General features: G+C 39.1%; 1 protein-coding gene across 3 annotated transcripts in view; it reads right to left on the bottom strand.

Annotated features, from left to right (window-relative positions):
* Positions 1-20863, bottom strand: part of GHR (growth hormone receptor) — a 299099-nt gene that overhangs the window by 79755 nt on the left and 198481 nt on the right. For all 3 annotated transcript variants that reach the window (XM_054488655.2, XM_063664781.1, XM_054488654.2), the window contains exon 3: positions 12801-12866. In XM_054488655.2, coding sequence (XP_054344630.1) covers positions 12801-12866 — 66 coding nt within the window. The remainder of the gene's footprint in view (positions 1-12800; positions 12867-20863) is intronic.

The following is a 20863-nucleotide window of genomic DNA, read 5'->3' as shown; positions in this document are numbered from 1 at the left end:
CCTTCCGAATTTAGTTTCTATCTTTCCATCATCTGCCTGAAAAGGCTGCTTTTTTCATCCCCAGATTCTGTTCATCTGAAAACATATGATTTCTTCTCCTAATTATTTTCTTTATAGCAGTCTGCCTCCTTGGGTATCTTTTTGGTGTACTTTTCCCTCTCAGTCTTTTGGTTTTTCCAAGAGGAGCCAGGCATATCTCTTTGGTCCTGTCAATAACTAATGACTAATCAATTAAGCACCCACTCTTTAAAAACCTCAAGAAGCAGAGGTTTGCAGGGCAGGAAGGAATTGGTGTATATTCCTCTGGTTTTCTGGTTTGTCGGCTTCTCACAGTGAGGCTGACTATACTCTACAAGCTTATTTACTCATGGATTAACCAAGATTATTCAGTTAAAAACTAAATTTTTGGGAAGTTACCCAAGACAAATTTTACTTAATCCAAAATATTTGCCCCAGCTGGTCTTTCACAGAAAAAGCAGGGTAGGTGGGGTACAATCTAGAGAGAGATTGGGGGTAGGGATAGTGAGGGCAGGATGAGATAGTGTGGGAAATATTCCCTTCCCTTCCTTAGGCACCACAGAATTCCAGATCTAGTTCACCCAGCCAGCCGCAGTTCACCAGCAGCATGAATCACACAGGCTGCCCTGGGCTAGCCTGGACACCTAACCATTAGTTACTATATTATTTATTGCGGTTGTTAAAATTGATCATCAAAGCCTCCTTATTCCTGAACTTCTAAAGCAAAAATAAATTTTAAGTTAGATACTCTAGGGGCTCATACATATATACAAGAACCCCACCTATACAAATATTCTGTATTTATTGACAAATGACTCATCCAGGCAGTAAGTGTTATAAAGCTTAGAGAAAAGAGCTTTGGATTGAGTTTAGTCCAGTAAGGGGCGAAGTTGCTCTTTGAAAAAGAAGAAGTTTGTTTTAATGGCATAGCTTTTAGCTATGTGTACAGCTATGTGTACAGCCTCATCTTTTTTGTACCTAAGGAGAGTCTGTCAGGGGAAGGAGGAAGGAAAGGAAACAACATTTTACCAAGTGCCAAACAATGTGTACATTTTATCTGATCATGCCTAAGGGCAGCCCTGAGTAAAGAATTTGAAGCAATTAATTGCACTACCTTTCTGTTTGGGTGCCTGCCTTTCCTGTCTTGGTGCCATGGGACTGGCACTGGTAATTTGGAGTATTGTGAGCCTCTCAGTCCTACCTGCTTCTCCAGTTGTAAAGCGACAACCTAAGCTATCTGTTGCCCAGACTAAAGCAGAACATAAAAGCAGCGATTCTCAAACGAGGGTCTTTCAGCATATAAAATTAAGTTTTGTATTTTTTGGTAGAAATACATGGCAATTAAAAGATACACACACACACACACACACACACACACACACACACACACCCCCCCATATGATATGGAATAAGATGTTAGGTATTTTATTATATACGAAACACTGAATATTTATTTTTAAATTTATTTTTTTTTCAAATTTGGCTGTAAAGGCCTTCTCTGGGATTTGAAACATAAACTATTCAAATATAAAATATGCTACCTAGATGAAGGATTTTTCTTATCCTTCCAGAAAAATATACATGAATTTATATAGGAGATAAGTTTTGGTGAATGAGGTGAAGGGGTAAGTAGGGTCAGTGTCCCAGGCAAGTCCTACTCTTCCAGGAGTAGTAATAATAATAGCAGTAGTAGTAACAGCAGGAGCAGCAGTAAAAATAATAAAATACCTAACATCTTATTCCATATCCTCCATATCTACTTTGTGCTAGGAACTTTTCTATGTTCCTACTCGCTCCTCACAATGACCCTTTGAGATAGATGTTAGTATATCCATTTCGAGGTGGATAAATTGAAGCTTGTGGGGTATTAGCAGTATGTTAGGTCATACGTAAGAGACAACTCATGGTTCCCAGCTCCCCAAACCCCAAAGTCCTCATCACATAGCCTGTGGGACCAACTGAAACCAGTAAAAGAGTTTGCCACAACCACTGATAAGAATAAATACCTACAAGACTTTTGCAGGACTTTCTTGTTTGCTTTTCCCACATGAGATAGAAAAGTCCCAAAAGAGAAAATGCATCTACTGCTCTCAGATTTGAGAAGGCAGTTAGGTTACTTATCTGTGTTAGTATTAGTGTTGAGGAAAAGGATGCCAAACTCAAACACTATGAAATCTATGCTAACACCTCTCCCTCCACACTTCCCTTCTTCAATTGCTCTCAGGTAATTTCTGGAACTTAGTATGATATTCATCTAATAAACATTATTTAAGCTTCTACTTTTTGTAAGGCTCTGGCTAAACCAAGAGCGGAGGAGCAGAGCATATAAAGATGAGAAAGACTCAGTCCCTGCCCTCAAAGAACTTACAATCTAGAAAGGAAGATACCATGTGAACACAAGCCACTGAAGTTCAATTCAAGAGATGCATAACTTCAAAAGTTTTTGGAATTCACAGGAAGAAAAACTTCTGTCAGAGTAAGGATGGCATCAGGTGTCTCTCCATTTCTCTGAGGATAACCCTGGCAGAATTTCATGGTAGCAGGTGCACAAAACCATATGTGCTGACAACACAGAGCATAGATGGATTTGCTACAAATATTGGCTTTCAAAATAATTCAAATTTGGGGTTTTAAATTCTATTTGTTAAGGCATAGTAAGAGATAAAAAAAGAAAAAGGCTGCTTTTCCATGACAGATAAAAATAAAAAGATAACCTGCGGCAGTGAAGACATGAATGACATTTGAGAATATGTCAAGGACTCAGAAATTGTCTCTGAAAATACATCTATTATGATTCTATGAGGTTTCAGGTTTATGAGTCTTTAAAGTGCACAATTTCCTAAAGAGAGAATCTTTTGTCTTTATTCTTCAGCAAAAATTCAGTGATAGCAGACAGTTCATAAAAGATCTACAAACTACAATGTCAAGTGTGCTCTCAAACTGGAGCTGTATGGTGCATTGATCCTTCATTAAATAAATATTATGCAATAATGATGACATGTCTCAGACAGTCCAGCTGCAAATAATTGCCCTTTCCGTCCATCACCAAGCATTTACAGGTGTTCAGGCTTCATTGGATGGAGTATCTTTAATAATACTGAATGATATGTCCACATTGATTAGCTGATACATTTAATCCTTACTTTACACTATTACAGTCATGAACCACACAATGATGTTTTGGTCAGTGACAAAGGTGACGTTTCCATTGCCTCTTCAAATATAACCATAATACCTCTTCAAGCCTCTTTAAACATAACCATAATAATTTTATACATCATTAGAAATAAAAAATATTTATTTTTTTACACAAGCAAATATGCTCCCTGTAACAGTTTAATGTTTATGAATGCAAGCACAAACATACAAACCATTAAATGTATATATCAATGCTGCAAACGGAAATACAGTGCAACCCACATATGTAATTTAAAATTTTCAACTGTAGTCTTGTGCTGTATAACGATGTTTTGGTCAACGACAGACTGCATATGTGATAGTCGTCCCATAAGATTACAATACCATATTTTTATTGTACCTTTTCTATGTTTAGGTACATAAATACTTACCATTGTGTTACAATTGCTGAGAATATTCAGTACAGTAACATGCTGTATAGGTTTGTAGCCTAGGAACAATAGACTATATCATAAAGGCTGGTGTGCAGCAGACTGCACCAGCCAGGTTTGTGTAAGTACGCTTCATGTTTACACAATGATGAAATTACCTAATTATGCATTTCTTAGAACCTATCCCCACTGTTAAGTGATGCATGACTGTAATTTATTTCAGAAGAGTTTACTATGAAGCAAATTTATAAAGTGAATACTGTATTGTCATTAATGCCAATTATGAAATTGAAGATAACAGGAGACTAAAAGATGGTAACTAGTACAAACTTGATGATTAGTTCCTTAAAGTACCATATTATACTGAGGGGAGGTATAGTATTTGGGACGCTGAGGGGGGCAGATCACGAGGTCAGGAGTTCGAGACCAGCCTGACCAAAATGGTGAAATCCCATCTCTACTAAAAATTAAAAGAATTTGCTGGGCGTGGTGGTGCATGTCTGTAATCCTAGCTACTCAGGAGGCTGAGGCAGGCAAATTGCTTGAACCTGGGAGGCGGAGGTTGCAGTGAGCCGAAATCGCACCACTGCACTCCAGCCCAGGTGACAAAGCGAGACTCTGTCTCAAACAAACAAACAAACAACCATATTATAGCTGCTGGTGGGAATGTAAATTAGTTCAGCCACTGTGGAAAACAGTGTGGAGATTTCTCAAGGAAATTAAAACAGAACTACCATTCAACCTAGCAATCCCATAACTGGGTATATACCCAAAGAAAAAGAAATCATTCTACGAAAAGGACCCATGCACTCATATATTCATCACAGGACTATTCATAATAGCAAAAACATAAAATCAACCTAGATGCGCATTGATGGTGGACTGGATAAAGAAAATGTGGTACATGCATACCATGAAAAGCTATGCAGCCACAAAAAAGAACAAAATCATGTCCTTTGCAGCAACATGGATGCATGTGGAAGTCATCATCATAAGTGAATTAACGCAGGAACAGAAAACCAAATACCATATGTTCTTACTTATAAGCAGGAGCTGAACACTGGATAAACATGGGTATAAAGATGGCAACAGTAGACACAGGGGACTACTAGAGTGGGGAAGATTGGGAGCGGGGTGTGAGTTGAAAAACATCAAGTAATATGCTCAATACCTGGGTAAGGGGATTATTTGTACACCAAACCTCAGAGACATGCAATTTACCCATGTAACAAACCTGCACGTGTACCCCCTAAATCTAAAATAAGAGTTGAAAAAAAAGAATTAATTGCTTTTCTGTTTAGAATGGTTTGGCATACTTTTTTTTAGAGGGCCAGAGTAAATATTTTAGGTTTGTGGACCTATGCTCTGTGTCTTAGCTACTCAACTCTGCCACTGTAGCCTCAAAGTAGCCACAATCTGAAACAAACAGTCATGGCTGTGGTCCAATAAAACTTTATTTACAAAAACAAGCATCTGGTCTGAGGGCCAGTTTATCAACCCTTGGTTTAAATATTTGTTGACCTAAAGAAAAAAAACACAGAGGTAGCTTACCTTGTACCAGATATTGTGAATTATATGCAAATAAATTTCCTATAAATCATATTATATTTTTAAAAGTCCTTTGAAAGTTGTGTAACATTTTTTTCCTAAGTAATAAGTTCTTTATTTAGCAAATGATCACCTCTTGTTATTTTTGGTTTAAATATATATTACCTTATATTGCATGTATTTGCCATGAGACACACAATTACTTGAACTACTATTTAATGGTAACTACACTTGAACGCTTTGTCAAAGCCATAAATCTTTTTGTAAGTGTCTGCTTTCTCAGTGTGTAGGTTAAGTTGTATTAAAGTCTGCTTACACCTAAATAATAAATTCAAGATATTTTCCCAGTGCATAAATGTACATTATTTAAAAAAAACTGTTCCCCACTAGGAAGAGCCAGTGTGAACAAAGGGCCTTCTGGAGTTCAGGTATCCTTTCCTGGTGAGAGGCTCCTGTACGCAGAAGCTAGGGCTCTCTGGGGAGCAGTGATTAGAGTTGGTTTTGAAGCTGTGGAACTAAGCAGCAAATCAGTGGGCTACAAGCTAGAAGAACTCAAAGGTCACAACCAACTGTTGGATGCTTTAACTTTCAAGAGTTACTAAAAAGTGTTCACCACCCCTTGGGGTCACCCAGGGTGAAAGAATGTTTGTCTTGAATTATCCCTTTAAAAAATGTGTGTTATGCTTTGGAAAAGAAACCATGCTAGAAGTCAGTATATAGAGTGTACACAGGCATACTGAAAATTTAAGTAAGATGCTTAATCATCCTTCTTAGGCTCTAAATTTTTTTTTTTTTTTTTTGAGACAGAGTCTCGCTCTGTTGCCCAGGCTGGAGTGGAGTGGCAAGATCTTGGCTCACTGCAAGCTCCGCCTCCCGGGTTCACGCCATTCTCCTGCCTCAGCCTCCCAAGTAGCTGGGACTACAGGCGCCCGCCACCACGCCTGGCTAATTTTTTGTATTTTTAGTAGAGACGGGATTTCACTGTGTTAGCCATGATGGTCTCCATCTCCTAACCTCGTGATCCACCCGCCTGGGCCTCCCAAAGTGCTGGGATTACAGGCATGAGCCACGGCGTCTGGCCTAAATTTTTTTTTACTCACTTCTAAGATTAAGGCTTTTAGAGACCTATGCCCACAAACAGATTTCTAACTATTTTCTTATTGTTTGAGTTCCAAAAGAAATAGAAGACCTCAGTATATGTTTACAACCAGAAGGGACCTGCATTCCAAAGGTTTCATTAATAGTGCCTAAGCCAATGCACAGAGAGAAACAGGTTTCTTGTAAACTAAGTGGTAAATATCTACTTACCACTTATCATTGCTCAGAAAATTGCTTGAAGTTGAAGGGGGATAAAAAAGTTAAGACCAAATATTTCTTACAAAAAATTCTTATCTCCCAACAATTTTGTGTGAAAACAAAGCAGTATATAATAAAGCACTAATATGTGTAAAACTAATGGCAGTCATTATCTGAGTATTTCAGGCTGGAAAAAAGTCACTGCAAAGTCCATATAAGCAAAGACTGTTGTTTGAATTACTAATATAGTTGTATGCTTTAATTAATATTTTACTTACCTAGGGACAGATACAACTCATTGCCTTGGCAATATCTTCTTCATTCTCTCGGGCTGTTAAGAGACTTAAGCTGTTTTCTCTGTACCTCCATTTCTTCTTACATAAAGTGCATAATTTTACCTGCCTTTCTCTTATTTCAGAGAACAAGGAAGGGGGATAAATAATAACCCTAGGATGCTTGGTGTTATCTGGAGATTAGTGCTTATGTGAGTCAGGAAAGGCTGAGCTCTAGGTTGGGTACAAGAGAGCCAACATAAACACTGTTTCCTTAAAAGGGATTGCAAGAATCTATGTTTACTTACTAAATTGTTTATTGAATAGTTTATAAACAAGTAGACTGTCAATAATTTAATGTCAGCTTCCGTGTCAGAACCCAGTATCAATTCTGCTCTCTACTGCTTGTCCAAAGCTCAAGTTTTTTTTGTTTTGTTTTGTTTTTTGGTAACCAATAAAGACTGTGCATTCACTCTAAGATACCGTTCCTGCCAGGACACATTTCCCTTATGTTATACTTAATTTAGTTGCATTATCAGCTAATAAGTTCTTGATGTTGAAAATATCTGATAAAAAAGAATGAAAGCAGAGAGGCAGTGGTGGGCCGCAGGCAGGAGTAGGACTATTTATGATTCCCTTGGCAGTTGAACTGATATGTCCTGCAACGTTATCCAAGACCGACCCATGACACTAGGTCCCTGACCTGAAGGAAAGGTTCTGTGGAAGGCTTTTGGGAAAGGCATAGTATTTATACTCAGCAATAGACAAGATAAAATTCTCCTCCTCTATATCTTTATCACTCTCCTTTCATAAATGACTGCTGAATGGCGTGTAGGAAACTCCCTGGTAGCCAAAGAGTACTTAAGATAGTGGGGAGGGCTTGGCTTCTGTTTGTTTTTTGAAGTGTGTGTGTGTGTGTGCAAAATTCAATAACCATCCATGAAATACTCAGCATGTGTCAAGTATGTAGCAGGTACTGTAGGATATAATGATGTGTAAGATATTGTCCCTATCTTTAGAGATAGTTCAATTTATTAACGGGGGGTGCAAAAAGCACTACATTTGGTTGAACCAAATGACACAATGATTTTAGGATCCAGTATAGAGTTGACATGGGCAATTTCATACGGTTCAATTTAATACACATTGGAATAAAATAAGAGCCATAAGAGAATACAATAAATACCACGTAAGCTTACTATAGAGCCCGATACTATTCTAACTACTTTAAATATATCAACACTTATAATTCTCACAACAATCTTGAGGTAGGTACTATTAGCATCTTTATTTTAGAGGTTGAAAAAAAAAGACACAGAGGTTATGAAATTTAGAGAAGATCATACAGGAAGTAAGCAGTAGAACTGGGTCTTAAACTAACGCTTACTCCAGAGGCTGAGTACTTAAACTGCGGTGCTACACTCTCTCTCCTTGTGAGAGAGGAAAAAAAGGCTACAATTCTAAAGCAAAAGCAGCATCCTGTTGGGGAAACTGGACAAAGCTTTGTGGATAAAGTTATATTTGAAATATGGCTCATAGGACAAAATCTATGAAGGACTGTTTCAGACTGAGAGGAAAGAAGAGGAAATTACTGGTAAAAGGGTCAATGTAAATGGATATAATGAAGCAAGAATGCAGGGAATATAAACATACGAGTACATAAGAGAAAAGGGAGATAAGGCTAGAAAAGTGTATACGATGAATGCTGTTGAATTTTCTGAATGCCAGGGAGATAAGTTTATTCATAATTTAGAAAAGAGTTTGGAGCTACTATAGATGATTGGGCAGATGAATCACTGAATCAGAGGTAGGCAGAAAGAATTAATCAAGAACAGATTATGGTGGCTTGGAATAGGGAAAAATAGGAGATAGGAAGAAAAATTAGGAAGCTAGGACAAGAGTCCAGCTAAGAATGTATATGGACCTGGACAAGCAAGATGAAGTTTACTATATTAAATTTTTGTCCTGCAAAAGTTTTTATTGAAGTTAATGTAACTCACAATTATTTGAATGTTTGTGAACTTCTAGCATTCAAGCAATTCATTTGCTTGCCTATCTAATATGATAATATTTTGGAATCCTTTCAAAACTTGCCTCTGATCTCAGCCATTAATACTCACGTTCAAATGCCTATTTTCATGAAACCTTAGACTAATTTATGCTCCAATAAGCAGTCAATAAAGCTTGCTCCAGTTGGATATTCATTTTATTTTGAGGTAAAAATGCTGTCAATCACAAAATTTACACTTTTATAGGAATACAAGACAAATTCAGTGAAAAGCAATGACTTTTAAAAATAGGGGAAAAATCTCCCTCAGAAAGATGTGCAATCATCTAATTTTTTTTCTCTATATGTGTTTAAGAAAGCCTTATATATTTGGCCCAACAAATCTTCTGCCAGTAAATAATTATGACAGAGAAATAAAATTCTTGAAAAAGCACAAAGAACGTGCAACCACAACACCCTAGTTGAGATGCCTGTCTTATTTGGGAATACTAAAAATGTTTTGCTTTTCTCTAGGAGATTGTAACTCTTCCTATTCTTCTCCCCAGAAACAAAAAGAAGTTTTCTTTGTAGTAAAATTATAGCATTACTTCTTTAAAATATAAAAACGTTATCTGGATATCTCTTTAAACTGTAAACTCCCTCAACATTCTTCTTATCCTAAGTATGTGTTTTTGCTCATATTTACCCCGGGCTGACCTTTGCATAAGTGGAGTATGCTGCTACCCACGTATGTGAACTGAAAGGTCCTTTTGGGGTTACTAACCAAAAATAGGTCTTTTTTTTTTTTCCCAGAAAATGTTTCTTAAGAAACTAATCTGTGGAAGGCATGTTAGCATGTGCTCATTAACACAAAAATGCACATTCACATGGATGAAGACCTTTTGCCAGCAGAGCAAAGCCCTAAGGGCTTACTTAGCAAATAGAACAGATAATTTTTGGTGAGCAAGAGAAGAAAGAGGTTACAGCAAGAGGTGATTCTTTAGGTTGTGCATAGCATGGGTTAATTTTAGCTGATCTGGTTTGACCATATGTGTCTCTCCAGAGCTACTGAAATATGACCTCTCTCAGACCAGCATGGAGAAGGGAGGGATTGCTTGAGGCCATGAGTATCAGGTTTTGACTGAAACTTAAAGGTGGGCAGGACTGATTTATATTTACAGAATCCAGGGCGGGGTGGGAGGAAGATAGATTCGATGACATGAGCAGTGTACCAGAGGAGGGAAAATACAGTGTGCCTGGGGAATGGTAAGTAGCCTGAACTTACAAGCTGGGGTGGGTGTTCAGGGTCTTGGGAAAGGTTTGAAGTTTAATGTTTAGGTAGTAGGGAAAGCACTAAAGATATTTACTTAGAACATAAGAAAATTATTGTTGGCAGGGGAAGATAGACGCAAGGAAGGAGAGATGGGGCAGGGGGTGGAAGGAAAGAGGAGGGAGATGCTGCTACATAATCACTGCACGGCACTGACTGGTAGGAAGTTGTTCAACACATTCTCCATACCTAGAGGTTATATTTCAACAAGGAACAATGTTTCGGCTTCTTGGGCCCAAGTATAAAGTAAAGGTGGCTTGGAGAGGGCAGTGGCATTTATTTTTTTATGTTTGGTCAGTTCTGGCTAGGATTTGTCCTGACAGGGTTTTTATTTCATTTTTTCTTCCATAGGGTTTTGTTTTGAATGTGAGAACTTAGAAAAGTACACACAGGAAACGTGTAAATTATAATTGTATGTTCTCAGGACATTTCATGTTAAACACTAACTTTTCATGTTAAACATTAACTTTTCATGTGAAATTATCTCTTTAGGGAGAATGTGAGCTCCTTGATGTCAGGGCAGTATCTTACTCTGTCTCCCTCAGGGCACACAGCTAAAGGTTGAGTACACAGCAGACTGTTAAATATTTGTGACACGGTAACAACGTATACAGTGACAGAGTGAGGTGATGTGAGCACTTGAGTCTGTCACATCTGGATGTGAGGCTCGTGATGATAAAAGGCAATGATATGTTCAAGCATGTGCACTATGATAGGTGCCCACTGTTACAGACACTGATCTAGGTTACTTTAGCCAGTCGTTCCTGGGACAGAGAGCAGGTGACTTTTGATGAGAAAAAGCTGGAAAGATAGGGGAAGTCAGTATCTATGTGACTTCCCACATATGAATGATAATTAGCTAGTCGTCTTACGTATCATGAAGACAGGAAATCAACATATGCCAAATGACTGGTAGGAAGTTGTTCAACACATCCTCCATACCTAGAGGCTATATTTCAACAAGGCACAATGTTTACGCTTCTTAGACCCTGTGACCTAATAAAGAAAATTACTTAGAGAAATCCTACTGCCACTTTGGGGGACAGTGGAGGGCAAAGTATTATGTTTGTGTCAGGAGGATGGTTTCAATGTGAAGCATTTACCATTAGTAACACATTTTCAACTGATTACTTCTCATTTCCTTACAGAATATAAAGCACGTCACTCATCTGTTGAGTGAAAAAAGGCTTTGGAATATACTGGCTGGGAAACCCAAACAGAACCAAACAGCCACTTCTTTTACAACCTCTTTGTTAATTAGGGAGCAGCTTAACATGTCAGATGCTTCTTAAACAGGAGGGCTATAAAGGATTTGTGGTCTGGTACAACTGACAATTGAATGACAGTTGTTAAAAACAGTACCAACTCTCCTTTTTGGTCACCTCCAAGGAAATAATGTTAAAATCTCACATTGGAAATTAATTCTGCAATTTAGTCATAAAATTCAAATTATGATTTCGTGACTCCAGAATAACAACAAGAATAGCAATATCTTAACTGATTTAGGTACACTGTCTTCCCTTCCCTTATTGCATAATATGGACTCTAGCATACACTTCCACTGATGAAAAATATCCATCCCTAACATTTAACCAAACAAGTACCTACTACTATGGATCAGAATTTTTTTTAGGAGATGTAAGGGATTTAGAAGAAGCATAAAGTTTACGCTTTGCCTTAAAGTTCAATAGAATTAATTCATTCATGCAGTCCACACAATCTGGTGAGTTCTATATGCAGGGCTAACACACACACTAAAATGTCAGGAGGTAAATGCTATCATGTTGTAAAGGACAAAGTTCCGCAGAAGCAGAGAAGGCAGAATATTGTTCAAGACTAGAGAATTTGGAGAAGCTTCCCCACAGAGTTGATGTTGGGGTTCTGTCTTGTGGTTGAAAGGAGATTGTCAAAGGACCGGGGGGAATGCGTAAAGTCATTTTAAGGGTAAGAAAGAGCTTACAAGAAGGCATAATTTTGAAGCTTAAGGCAATTTGGTTGGAGAGACAAGTTTAACTTTCTACCAGTGTAAACCTTAGATAAATACTTCAAGATAATAATGAAAATAATTTTAAAAAGAATTTATAAAAAGAGGCAGTTTCCTAAATTCAATAAATAATTGTTGATCCATGATGTATCATTTCCTCTTTTTTCCTCCTTCATTAATTTGGCCTTACTTAACCTCCAAGCATAAGCAAAAATAGAAAAAAGCAGCCTTGCAGAGAAGTTGTATTCGTTTGTTTTCATTGCTATAAAAAAGTACCTGAGGCTGGGTAATTTATAAAGAAAAGTGATTTAAATGGCTTACAGTTCTGCAGGCTGTATTAGCATCTGCTTCTGGTGAAAGCCTCAGGAAGTGTATAATCATGGTGAAGCGGAGCAGGTGTCTCAGGGCGAGAGTGGGAGCAAGAGATTGAAGGGGGAGGTGCCACACACTTTTAAACAACCAGATCTCATGAGAACTCACTCATTATGGTGAGGACAGCACAAAGAGGAGGGTGCTAAACCATTCATGAGGAATCTACCTACATGACCCAAACATCTCCTCCCAGTCTCCACTTCCAACATTGAGGATTACATGAGATTTGGAAGGGACAAACATCCAAACTATATCAGAAGTTAAAAGTAAATCCTTAAAAAATGTTTTGCTTGCCTATAAAATTTCAACTCAGTCACTATTCCAGTTACTAACATCCCAAATAAAATAGAGAAAGGATAGTAGCTTAATTACACTAAAACATGGAAAATATCATTGAAGGAAGAAAAAGGACTGAAATTCTTACTTGTCTTTAGGCCTGGATTAACACTTTGCAGACTCCAGGGTGCTCTGCTAAGGATAGCTGCTGTGGCTGAAACAGAAAGAGAAGAAAACCATTAGTCATCCCTGTCAAAACAATCTGATATGACCCTGTGTAAACTAAAAATAAAATCCTCAGCTTCCCAAACCAACTGAATGGATCCCTTCTTGGCCAAGGGGACTCCAGAGAACGGTTCCTGGCCACAATGGGAAGGCAGGTCGGATATACCTCCCCTTTGGAGTTTAGGCACAAGTGACCAGCATTAATGTTAAAATAGAGATCATAAGACTGACTAAATAGACTCTTTGGGCAATAAGATACTAAATTATAAACAAGACCTTAGGCCATGCAAGGCAAGGGTTAAGTCACACCTGTAGGCCATTAATCTTGCTAAACAGGTCATTTTGTGGCTGACTCTGACATAGCATCCTTATCTTAATTTAAATATCTCTTTTTGCTAACTCTAAGCTTTGTACAAAGTTTTGTTCCTTTAACCAACTGCAGATTAAAGAATCTCTGAACCAAACTATGACCTGCAAGTCCCCACTTCAAGACATCCCGCCTTTTCAGAGTGAACCAATGTGTACCTTCCATGTACTGATTTATGTCTTTGCCTGTAATTCCTGCCTCCCTGAAACATACAGAGCCAAACTGAATCTGATGGCCTTGGGCACACTTTCTCAGGACTCCCTGAGACTGTGTATACAGGTGATATGGACAGGAGGCAGGGAAACACTGGGTAGAAGAGGGTAGTTCCTGGGCAAAGACCCCACCCTCAAGCCTGAAGACCTGCAGCCCTAAATGGGAACAGGCATTTCCGTTTTCATGTCCAAAAAGCTGCCTTTTGGCCCAAAACACCCCCTACCCTGCACTCATATAAACTCTGAACCCAAGGTTCCAGAAGCAGACCAGCAGACCAACAGACCAGCACACCAGCAAGCCAGCTGACCAGCAGACAGATGGTGAAATGATGCGGCAGAGAGAGAGAGAAGAGGAACATCTGGATGCTGAGAGGAGCTTGGCTGGGGGAGGTTGGAGAAGAGTCCAGCCACTGGGCTGCCCGACTTCAGAGGAAGTTCACCTTCCCACTGCATCCCCACTTCCCACTCCCCATCCATCTTGCTGAGAGCTGCCTCTACCACTCAATAAAACCTTGCACTCGTCCTTTGAGCCCCTGTATGATTTGTTTTTTCTAGGACACTGAGCAAGAGCTTGGGATACAGAAAGCTGTCACACTGGCCCTCTGCCCTTGCTATAAGGCAGAGGGTCCATTGAGCTGATTAACACTCAAGCTGTCTGTGGACTGCAAAGCTGAAAGAACTTTGTAACACTGGGGTTGCAGGCACCCCACCCCTAGACACTACCTCGGGGCTAAGGGGCCAAGGCACCTGCCCCAGCCTCTGCACCTGACTGTCTGTATTCTCCCCCTAGGGGTTTGAGCAGTGGGGCAACTGAACAGGTGAGCCACACCCCTGTCACAAGCTCTGTGAGAGGGATCAGGGAACTCGCTCATTTCAATGGGGCCACAGTCAGAATAAATCTGTGACACAGTCAGAATATATTGGCTCAGAATAAATCTCTTTAAAATATTTTACAGTTTGATTTTTCTGCTAACACCTGTTATGGCATCATTTTCAAATGATAAAGTATGATTTCTCCTCTCATAATAATCCCCCTTTTAAAAATTAAAATTGCACTAACCTCTAAAAAGAACTCATAAAAATCACAGCAAATGAAAACCTGGTCTTAATTACCTTTGGTCTCAAGCCTAGGCACAGTAGGGAACAATTTTTTTAAAAAAGATTTCCTACATTATTTGAGTTTAAACTTGAATCTTATTTGTACGAATGAGGAGAAATATAAATTCTTTTTAAATGGCATGAAAAAAAGTTCAGTAAAAAAAGTTTATTTTTAGAAATAAACATGTGAATGATCCTGGAAGTAGGGAGGGAATGAAGGGAGGTGAAAAGCTCAACATGAGAGAAACAGAACTTTATGATGTGAGATGGTCTATAATTCATCCATTATAAACACAGTCATAATTTGATTGACATTAGTAGTAGGTGGCATAAAAAACAGGAAAAAATGAAAAATGATGAATGTAGTGTCACTCTACCTTGAAGTATTAGAGTGGGTTGCTTTGTAAGCATCCCAGCTAGAAAAGTATGCATCTCTTGTCTGGGCTTGGTGGTGAAAGGTGTTTCTCCAGAATTTCCCATATCTGATCACGTTACCCCTAAGTTATTCTTAGAGGGTCAGCATGGCTCAGGCCCACAGTAAACATTGAGTTTTACCTCCCAGTGAAACTACTGGTGATATTGTGAAATACATATTTGACCTTGTCTCCGTTTCTTGACACAGTTCCTAAAATCCTTCGAATCTCTGTAGTGATAAGTGTCTTTTGTATGCTAATGAGTTGACTGATGCCTGGGGGCTCCTGGAGAGCCTCAGGATGGGGCATGGTCACAGGAAAGACCAAGAGTTGATTAGAGGTTGACACACTTCAGCCCCACTCTCCAACCTCAGGAAGGGGAGAGGGACTGAAGGTTAATTTGATCACCAGTGGCCAATGTCCTAATCCGAGAGATTCTGGATAGCTGAACACATGAAGATGCTGCACTCAGAGAGGTCATGGAAACTCTGCAACTCCAACCCACATACCTTACCCTATCCATCTCTTCATCTGTGTCCTTTGTTATATCCTTTCTAATAAGCTGGTAAATGTAAGCAAGCTGTCTCAAATTATCAAACCTGAGGCGGAGGTTGTGGGAACCCCAATTTATAGCTGATTGGCTAGAAGTATAGGTAACAACCTATTACTTGCAGTAGGCATCTGAAGTGGGGGGTGGTGGTGTTGGAATGAGCCCTAAACCTGTGGTTATCTGATGCTATTTCCAGGTAGATAGGTAGATTGTCAGAATCGAATTGAATTAGAGAACACCCAGTTGGTGTCCCACTGAAAAATCTGTTGGAGAATTTGTGTGGGGAGAGATTCCCGCCGAGGACTAAGTTCCGATTTTTTATCTTGCCCAAATTCCTACCTAAGGGTTCTGGGGAGTCATGCCCTACAAACCATGGGTTCTCATCAGATGGGCTTTATTTGACCCTGTATATTGTGACTTGCTTTTCAATCTGACTCTGGCATAGCATTATGAGACAAGGAAAAAATATTAACCCCAAAGTATATTTCCTTGCCATGCCTTGAAATTGCCCTACAAAGTCTCTTATGGGAAAAACCCACATTCTGTAGAGAATCCCCTTCCCCCTTTGTTTTCCTTTCTTCCTTCCCAGATCCAGGCAGTCATCAACTAAGAGTCAGGCACAGTTTTAGGTCCAATAACAAACATACCTTAACCTGAATAGTCTTTTCCATTAATCCCAGGTCTTCAGACAAACTCAACTAATTGTCAACCAGAAAATGCTTAAATTTACCTATAGCCTGGAAGCCCCCAATTTGAATTGTCCTGTCTTTCTGAACCAAACCAATGTATTTCTTAAATGTATTTGATTGATGTCTTATGCCTCCCTAAAATATATAAAACCAAGCTGTACCCTGACCACCTTGGGCACATGTTCTCAGGACCTCCTGAGGGCTATGTCACAGGCCATGGTCACTCACATTTGGCTCAGAAAAAATCTCTTCAAACATTTTACAGAGTTTGACTCTTTTCATTGACACCACACACATTTTGGTGATCTCTGGTCACTAAAATATTCTGTGTTATGAGAGTATAGTAGGAGAAAATGAATTTTTTTTTTTTACATACTCTCAGATTATTAATACTTTTGTTTCAGTCCTTAATAGAAACCCACAGTAACAATGCCAAGAAATCTATTTCTGATATAAAACAAGAAAGAGAAAGAAAATAAAGATGTACTGGACAGTGAGCTGACTCATTCCCATCTCTCTGAATGTCAGAGCCTGGTGAGTCCAATTCACCTGCCCCTGAGCCGCTTTTCAATGTACTTTTTCAGTAACTCCTCCCAGTTAGCTAACTGGGAAGCAGCCTTTCAGCTGTGAAAGTGTTTCTTTTTTATTCTCTCTCTAAATTTTATTATTATCTTCATCTATAGATCATTTAATCTCATATGCAATAAGGAATTATGACAAAAAGCAAACATTTTCCTAAAATAAATAAAGTACTACACCTTGATTTTAAAGTGGCCGGAAAGCAAAATTGCATTGTAACAATTCCTTCAAATCTACTTGCTGCTTTGATACTCTAAGTTTTTATTATTACCATTATTTTCTAGAACCATTCCCACCACCATCACAGATCTTTGCTACAAATCAGAGAACACTTTGTTTCATTACTTCTGAGCACTAAAAGAGGACCTTTGGTCAAGGTTCAGCAAGTTTGTATAACTGACAACTATGTATTACTTGAGAAAGTTTTGATAGTTCAAAGGAAGAAAAAAATTAAGTTAATCAAAATAATAACAAAGAAAGTGAAAGGAAACTTTTGTAGGTGATAGGTTTATGGCATACATGCAGTAATAATTTCATGGATGTATACTTATCTCCAAATTCATGAAGCTGTATACATTAAATATGCACAGATTTTTGTATGCCAACCATACCTCAGTAAAGTGGTTTTAAAAATATGTTAATCATGGGATATACATAAACATATGTGTTATTTTGGTCAAAATTACGTAGGAAGTTTGTCTCAATTTTCAGCTTGAATCTGAGAAAACTAATGGACGACAATTTCCAGGCCTAACATCAGCAGTAAAGTTGACAAATTTTTCCACGATGGCAGAAATGGAATGTGGGGGTCAGTTATGAGACCCTAAGGAGAGTGCAGAGCCAAAGCTCAGGCCTGGAAATGCTTGGGGAGCCCTGGCCAGCCTTGAATCTTCACAAACCAGCATTTAATTTTTTTTGCAAACAGACATCTGGTGACTTTGCCTTTATCGTGCATTTGGTGACATTTTCACAAAGCAAAAAGTCTTAGTCAGCCAACACTCCTGAAAATACGTAATGAATCGATACATAAAAGGAACAAATGGTACCCTCATGGAAAGACTACAGATTTTTGCTACTGCTGAGAGGGTGCTGGTTAAAAAGTAGAGCACACTGAACAAAACTGCGCTGGCTTAGCAAATGGAAGTGTCATTCTCAGTCATCAATTTTAATTAGCGTCAGAGCCATGTACCTAATGTCTAGAGGTGCTGAGCAGTAAGGGAAAAACAAGTAAAGGAAGACCATAAGCAGAGAATCACATCCAATAGTAACAAAGTTAATGAAACCATTACGAACTGTGGTCTTGGTTATGATCTGCAAGGACTCCATTTATTAACTATTCCCAACAAATCAATAAATAGGCACTTTTAAATGCTGGGTTATAAAATAAACTAGCTGCAGCCCCTGGCCTCAGTGAGCCCACATTTTTCTAGGCAGGGATCTATAAAGAAAGAGTAGTCAAGCATTGGAGGAACAATGGAATATCTGTTAACAAATTTGGACAAACTTCCTTGGGAAGGTGACTCCTTGAGACAGGTGCTAAATTTGGGATAAAGGGTAATGTGGAGGAAAAGAAAGGGCAGGTGGGGCCAAGGAAACAAAGGTACAGAAGGTACAAAGGTGCAGAAGACACAGCCTGGGCATGTAAAGAGCTGTGATGTGTTGGGAGTGCATGGATGGAGCTGAGGATGTGCTGAATTAGGGAAGAAGCAGGGGCACCTCAGGGAGAACGTAGCCAAAGGACTTAATTTTGGTTCTGCAAACACTGGGGAACTACTAATTTGCTATGCTCGGAGGTGGAGCGCCTCACAGTGTACTTACCAAGACTAGAACTGACTGCAATTGAACTTTCCCTACTTACACTCAACCTTGTACTCAACTTCTCAACAGAAACACGTATCTGGGCCTTGGTTTCTCTGTGTTTAAAATTGAGAGAGTAAAAGTATCTATATATATATATATAAGGTTTAAATCAGTTAGCACACGCAAATCATTTCATTTACAATACAATTAGTGATAAGCAAATGTTATATATGCTTATCATTGTTATTGTTTTTGTCATTGTTATTATTGCTAGTCACTACCTTGACAGCAGGGGCATGTCTTTTCCTATGGAGAGCTTGACAATGTGTTTACATTAGACTTTGTGCACTTAGGGTTTTGCTGATGTGAAGATGGGATGTTGTCATAAACCCAGCTAGACTATTTAGGCCCTCCCGGTGCAGGCTGTATGTAGGCAGTGGGTTCTGTTCTTTAAGGGTGTTTGGCAAATGTGTTGGTGGAGTAGGGGATGGAAATCTACTTATGGCAATGATTCAGCCTGAGACTAAATGCAGACAATCCCAGTTCTCTAGTGTGTCATTAAGGGAGCAAGAGTAGGAGAATCAATGTTCTGGCAAGAATCATAATTCACTAGTTGTGTAGCAATGGCATTTAGAAACACCCCTGAATAGACAGTGCAAACACAAGTAAACATAGTACCATATACAGCAACCGTTCTATACAATTACAGGAGGTAATGCATGTAGAGGGCCTCACACAGCAGTTATTAAATATACCAAGTCTAGGGCCCTGCCCCAGATTGATAGAGTCTGAATCTCTAAGTCCCTGGTCACTCTACATTTTGGAAAGGTCCTGGCAATGTGTATGCTTACCTTGCCCTTCCACACCCCTCCCTGCCAGGTGATTCTTATGACAAGACACAAAATATATTTAGGAAACTTTTCACTATACCTTCTTGCTCTGGTCTGAATCACCATATCCTCTGCAGGGCTCTGCCTCTAGGGTTTCCCCACTATGTGCCACAATTGGTACTCATGAGGAGGCACTTGATAAAGTACATGCTGATTGATTTATCTCAATGTCACAAGCATCACAAAGTTATATCGATGAAGCCAGGTTGCTGAGGCTTTGGGCAGAAATACCCTTCAGGGATGAATTCTCAAAGAACCAGGTGAGATGTGTGATGTCCTTAGCAGCCAGGCCCTCTCCTTTTGCTCTGTGGTTGGATACTACTCAGTGGCTCCTCAGGCTGCCATCCTCTTTTTGGTCATGGCTACCCCTTGGCATACTGAGTCCACCAGGCCTGAGTGCAGTGACAGTTCTAAGCTGGAATATCTTTTGTGGCTCAGTGAGTTAATTACATTCCCATCCATAGTTTCTCCTGAACCAAAGTGTATTATCTCGTACATGTTATGACTGTTGGCAGCTCTAAAGAAGCCTGTGTAATCTAAACAGGAAATCTCTGAGCCCTTCCAAGAGACAGTATTACCTCCCCACATCTCCATGAGGGAGTGTATTTCTTCTGTACTTGAACAGTAAATCATACAGCATATTGCATGAGCTAGAGAATTTAAACAAATAAAACAGGAACTGTGAAATGGTGCTGGTGGTTTCAAACACTTTTTAATGCTTTATAGTAAAATAATAGATAACAAATTTGGAAGATAAACCAGTGTCCTTTAAAAAAGCACATGTTTAAATAAATCTGCAGCAGCCACATTTTGCTGTAAGTGTATTTTGAGAATAGCAGGGCTTCAACAAGAATCAATGTGCAATGATAAAGACCTTCTTTTCTCACAGGTCTTATCTCTGGCTTAGAGGGACAAATGTGGAAGTTTCCTAACAACTTCAAGCTTCACGTATTTATTTCCTGTCTAGCAGTGTTCTGCTTGGTGAGTTTTTCATAAACATCCTCCTGACATAAGCTTGTGCATGTGCTGAGACATCCACTTGCAATTACAGACAGATACTAGAGTCTGGCTTTTCAAATGGAGTCCCTAGCATAATAAGGACAGTTAAAGGTGCAGTAGTGACATCCGGGGAACACACTGGTGGTGGTGTTTTCACAAAGAATACTGAAAGAAACAGGCAATATGAATGCTGGCTCTCAGCTGGCCTGTATCTTCCTTCTGCAAAGCTTCCCAGTAATTCCTCTAGCTTTTCCTTCCTACTGTTACAAAAGCAGCGAAACATCCTGCCCAGCTAGCCACCCCAAAAGCTGCTTTTCATTATGGAGAACAGCAGAGGTGTCAACACCAGGCCATAATCAGTAAGAGAGTTTGCTATGCCATGGGATAAC

The sequence above is a fragment of the Pongo pygmaeus genome, chromosome 4, assembly GCF_028885625.2.
Source record: "Pongo pygmaeus isolate AG05252 chromosome 4, NHGRI_mPonPyg2-v2.0_pri, whole genome shotgun sequence".
NCBI lineage: Eukaryota > Metazoa > Chordata > Mammalia > Primates > Hominidae > Pongo > Pongo pygmaeus.
The sequence above is the reverse complement of the archived record's forward strand: the minus strand, read 5'-3'. Positions and strand labels throughout refer to the sequence as shown.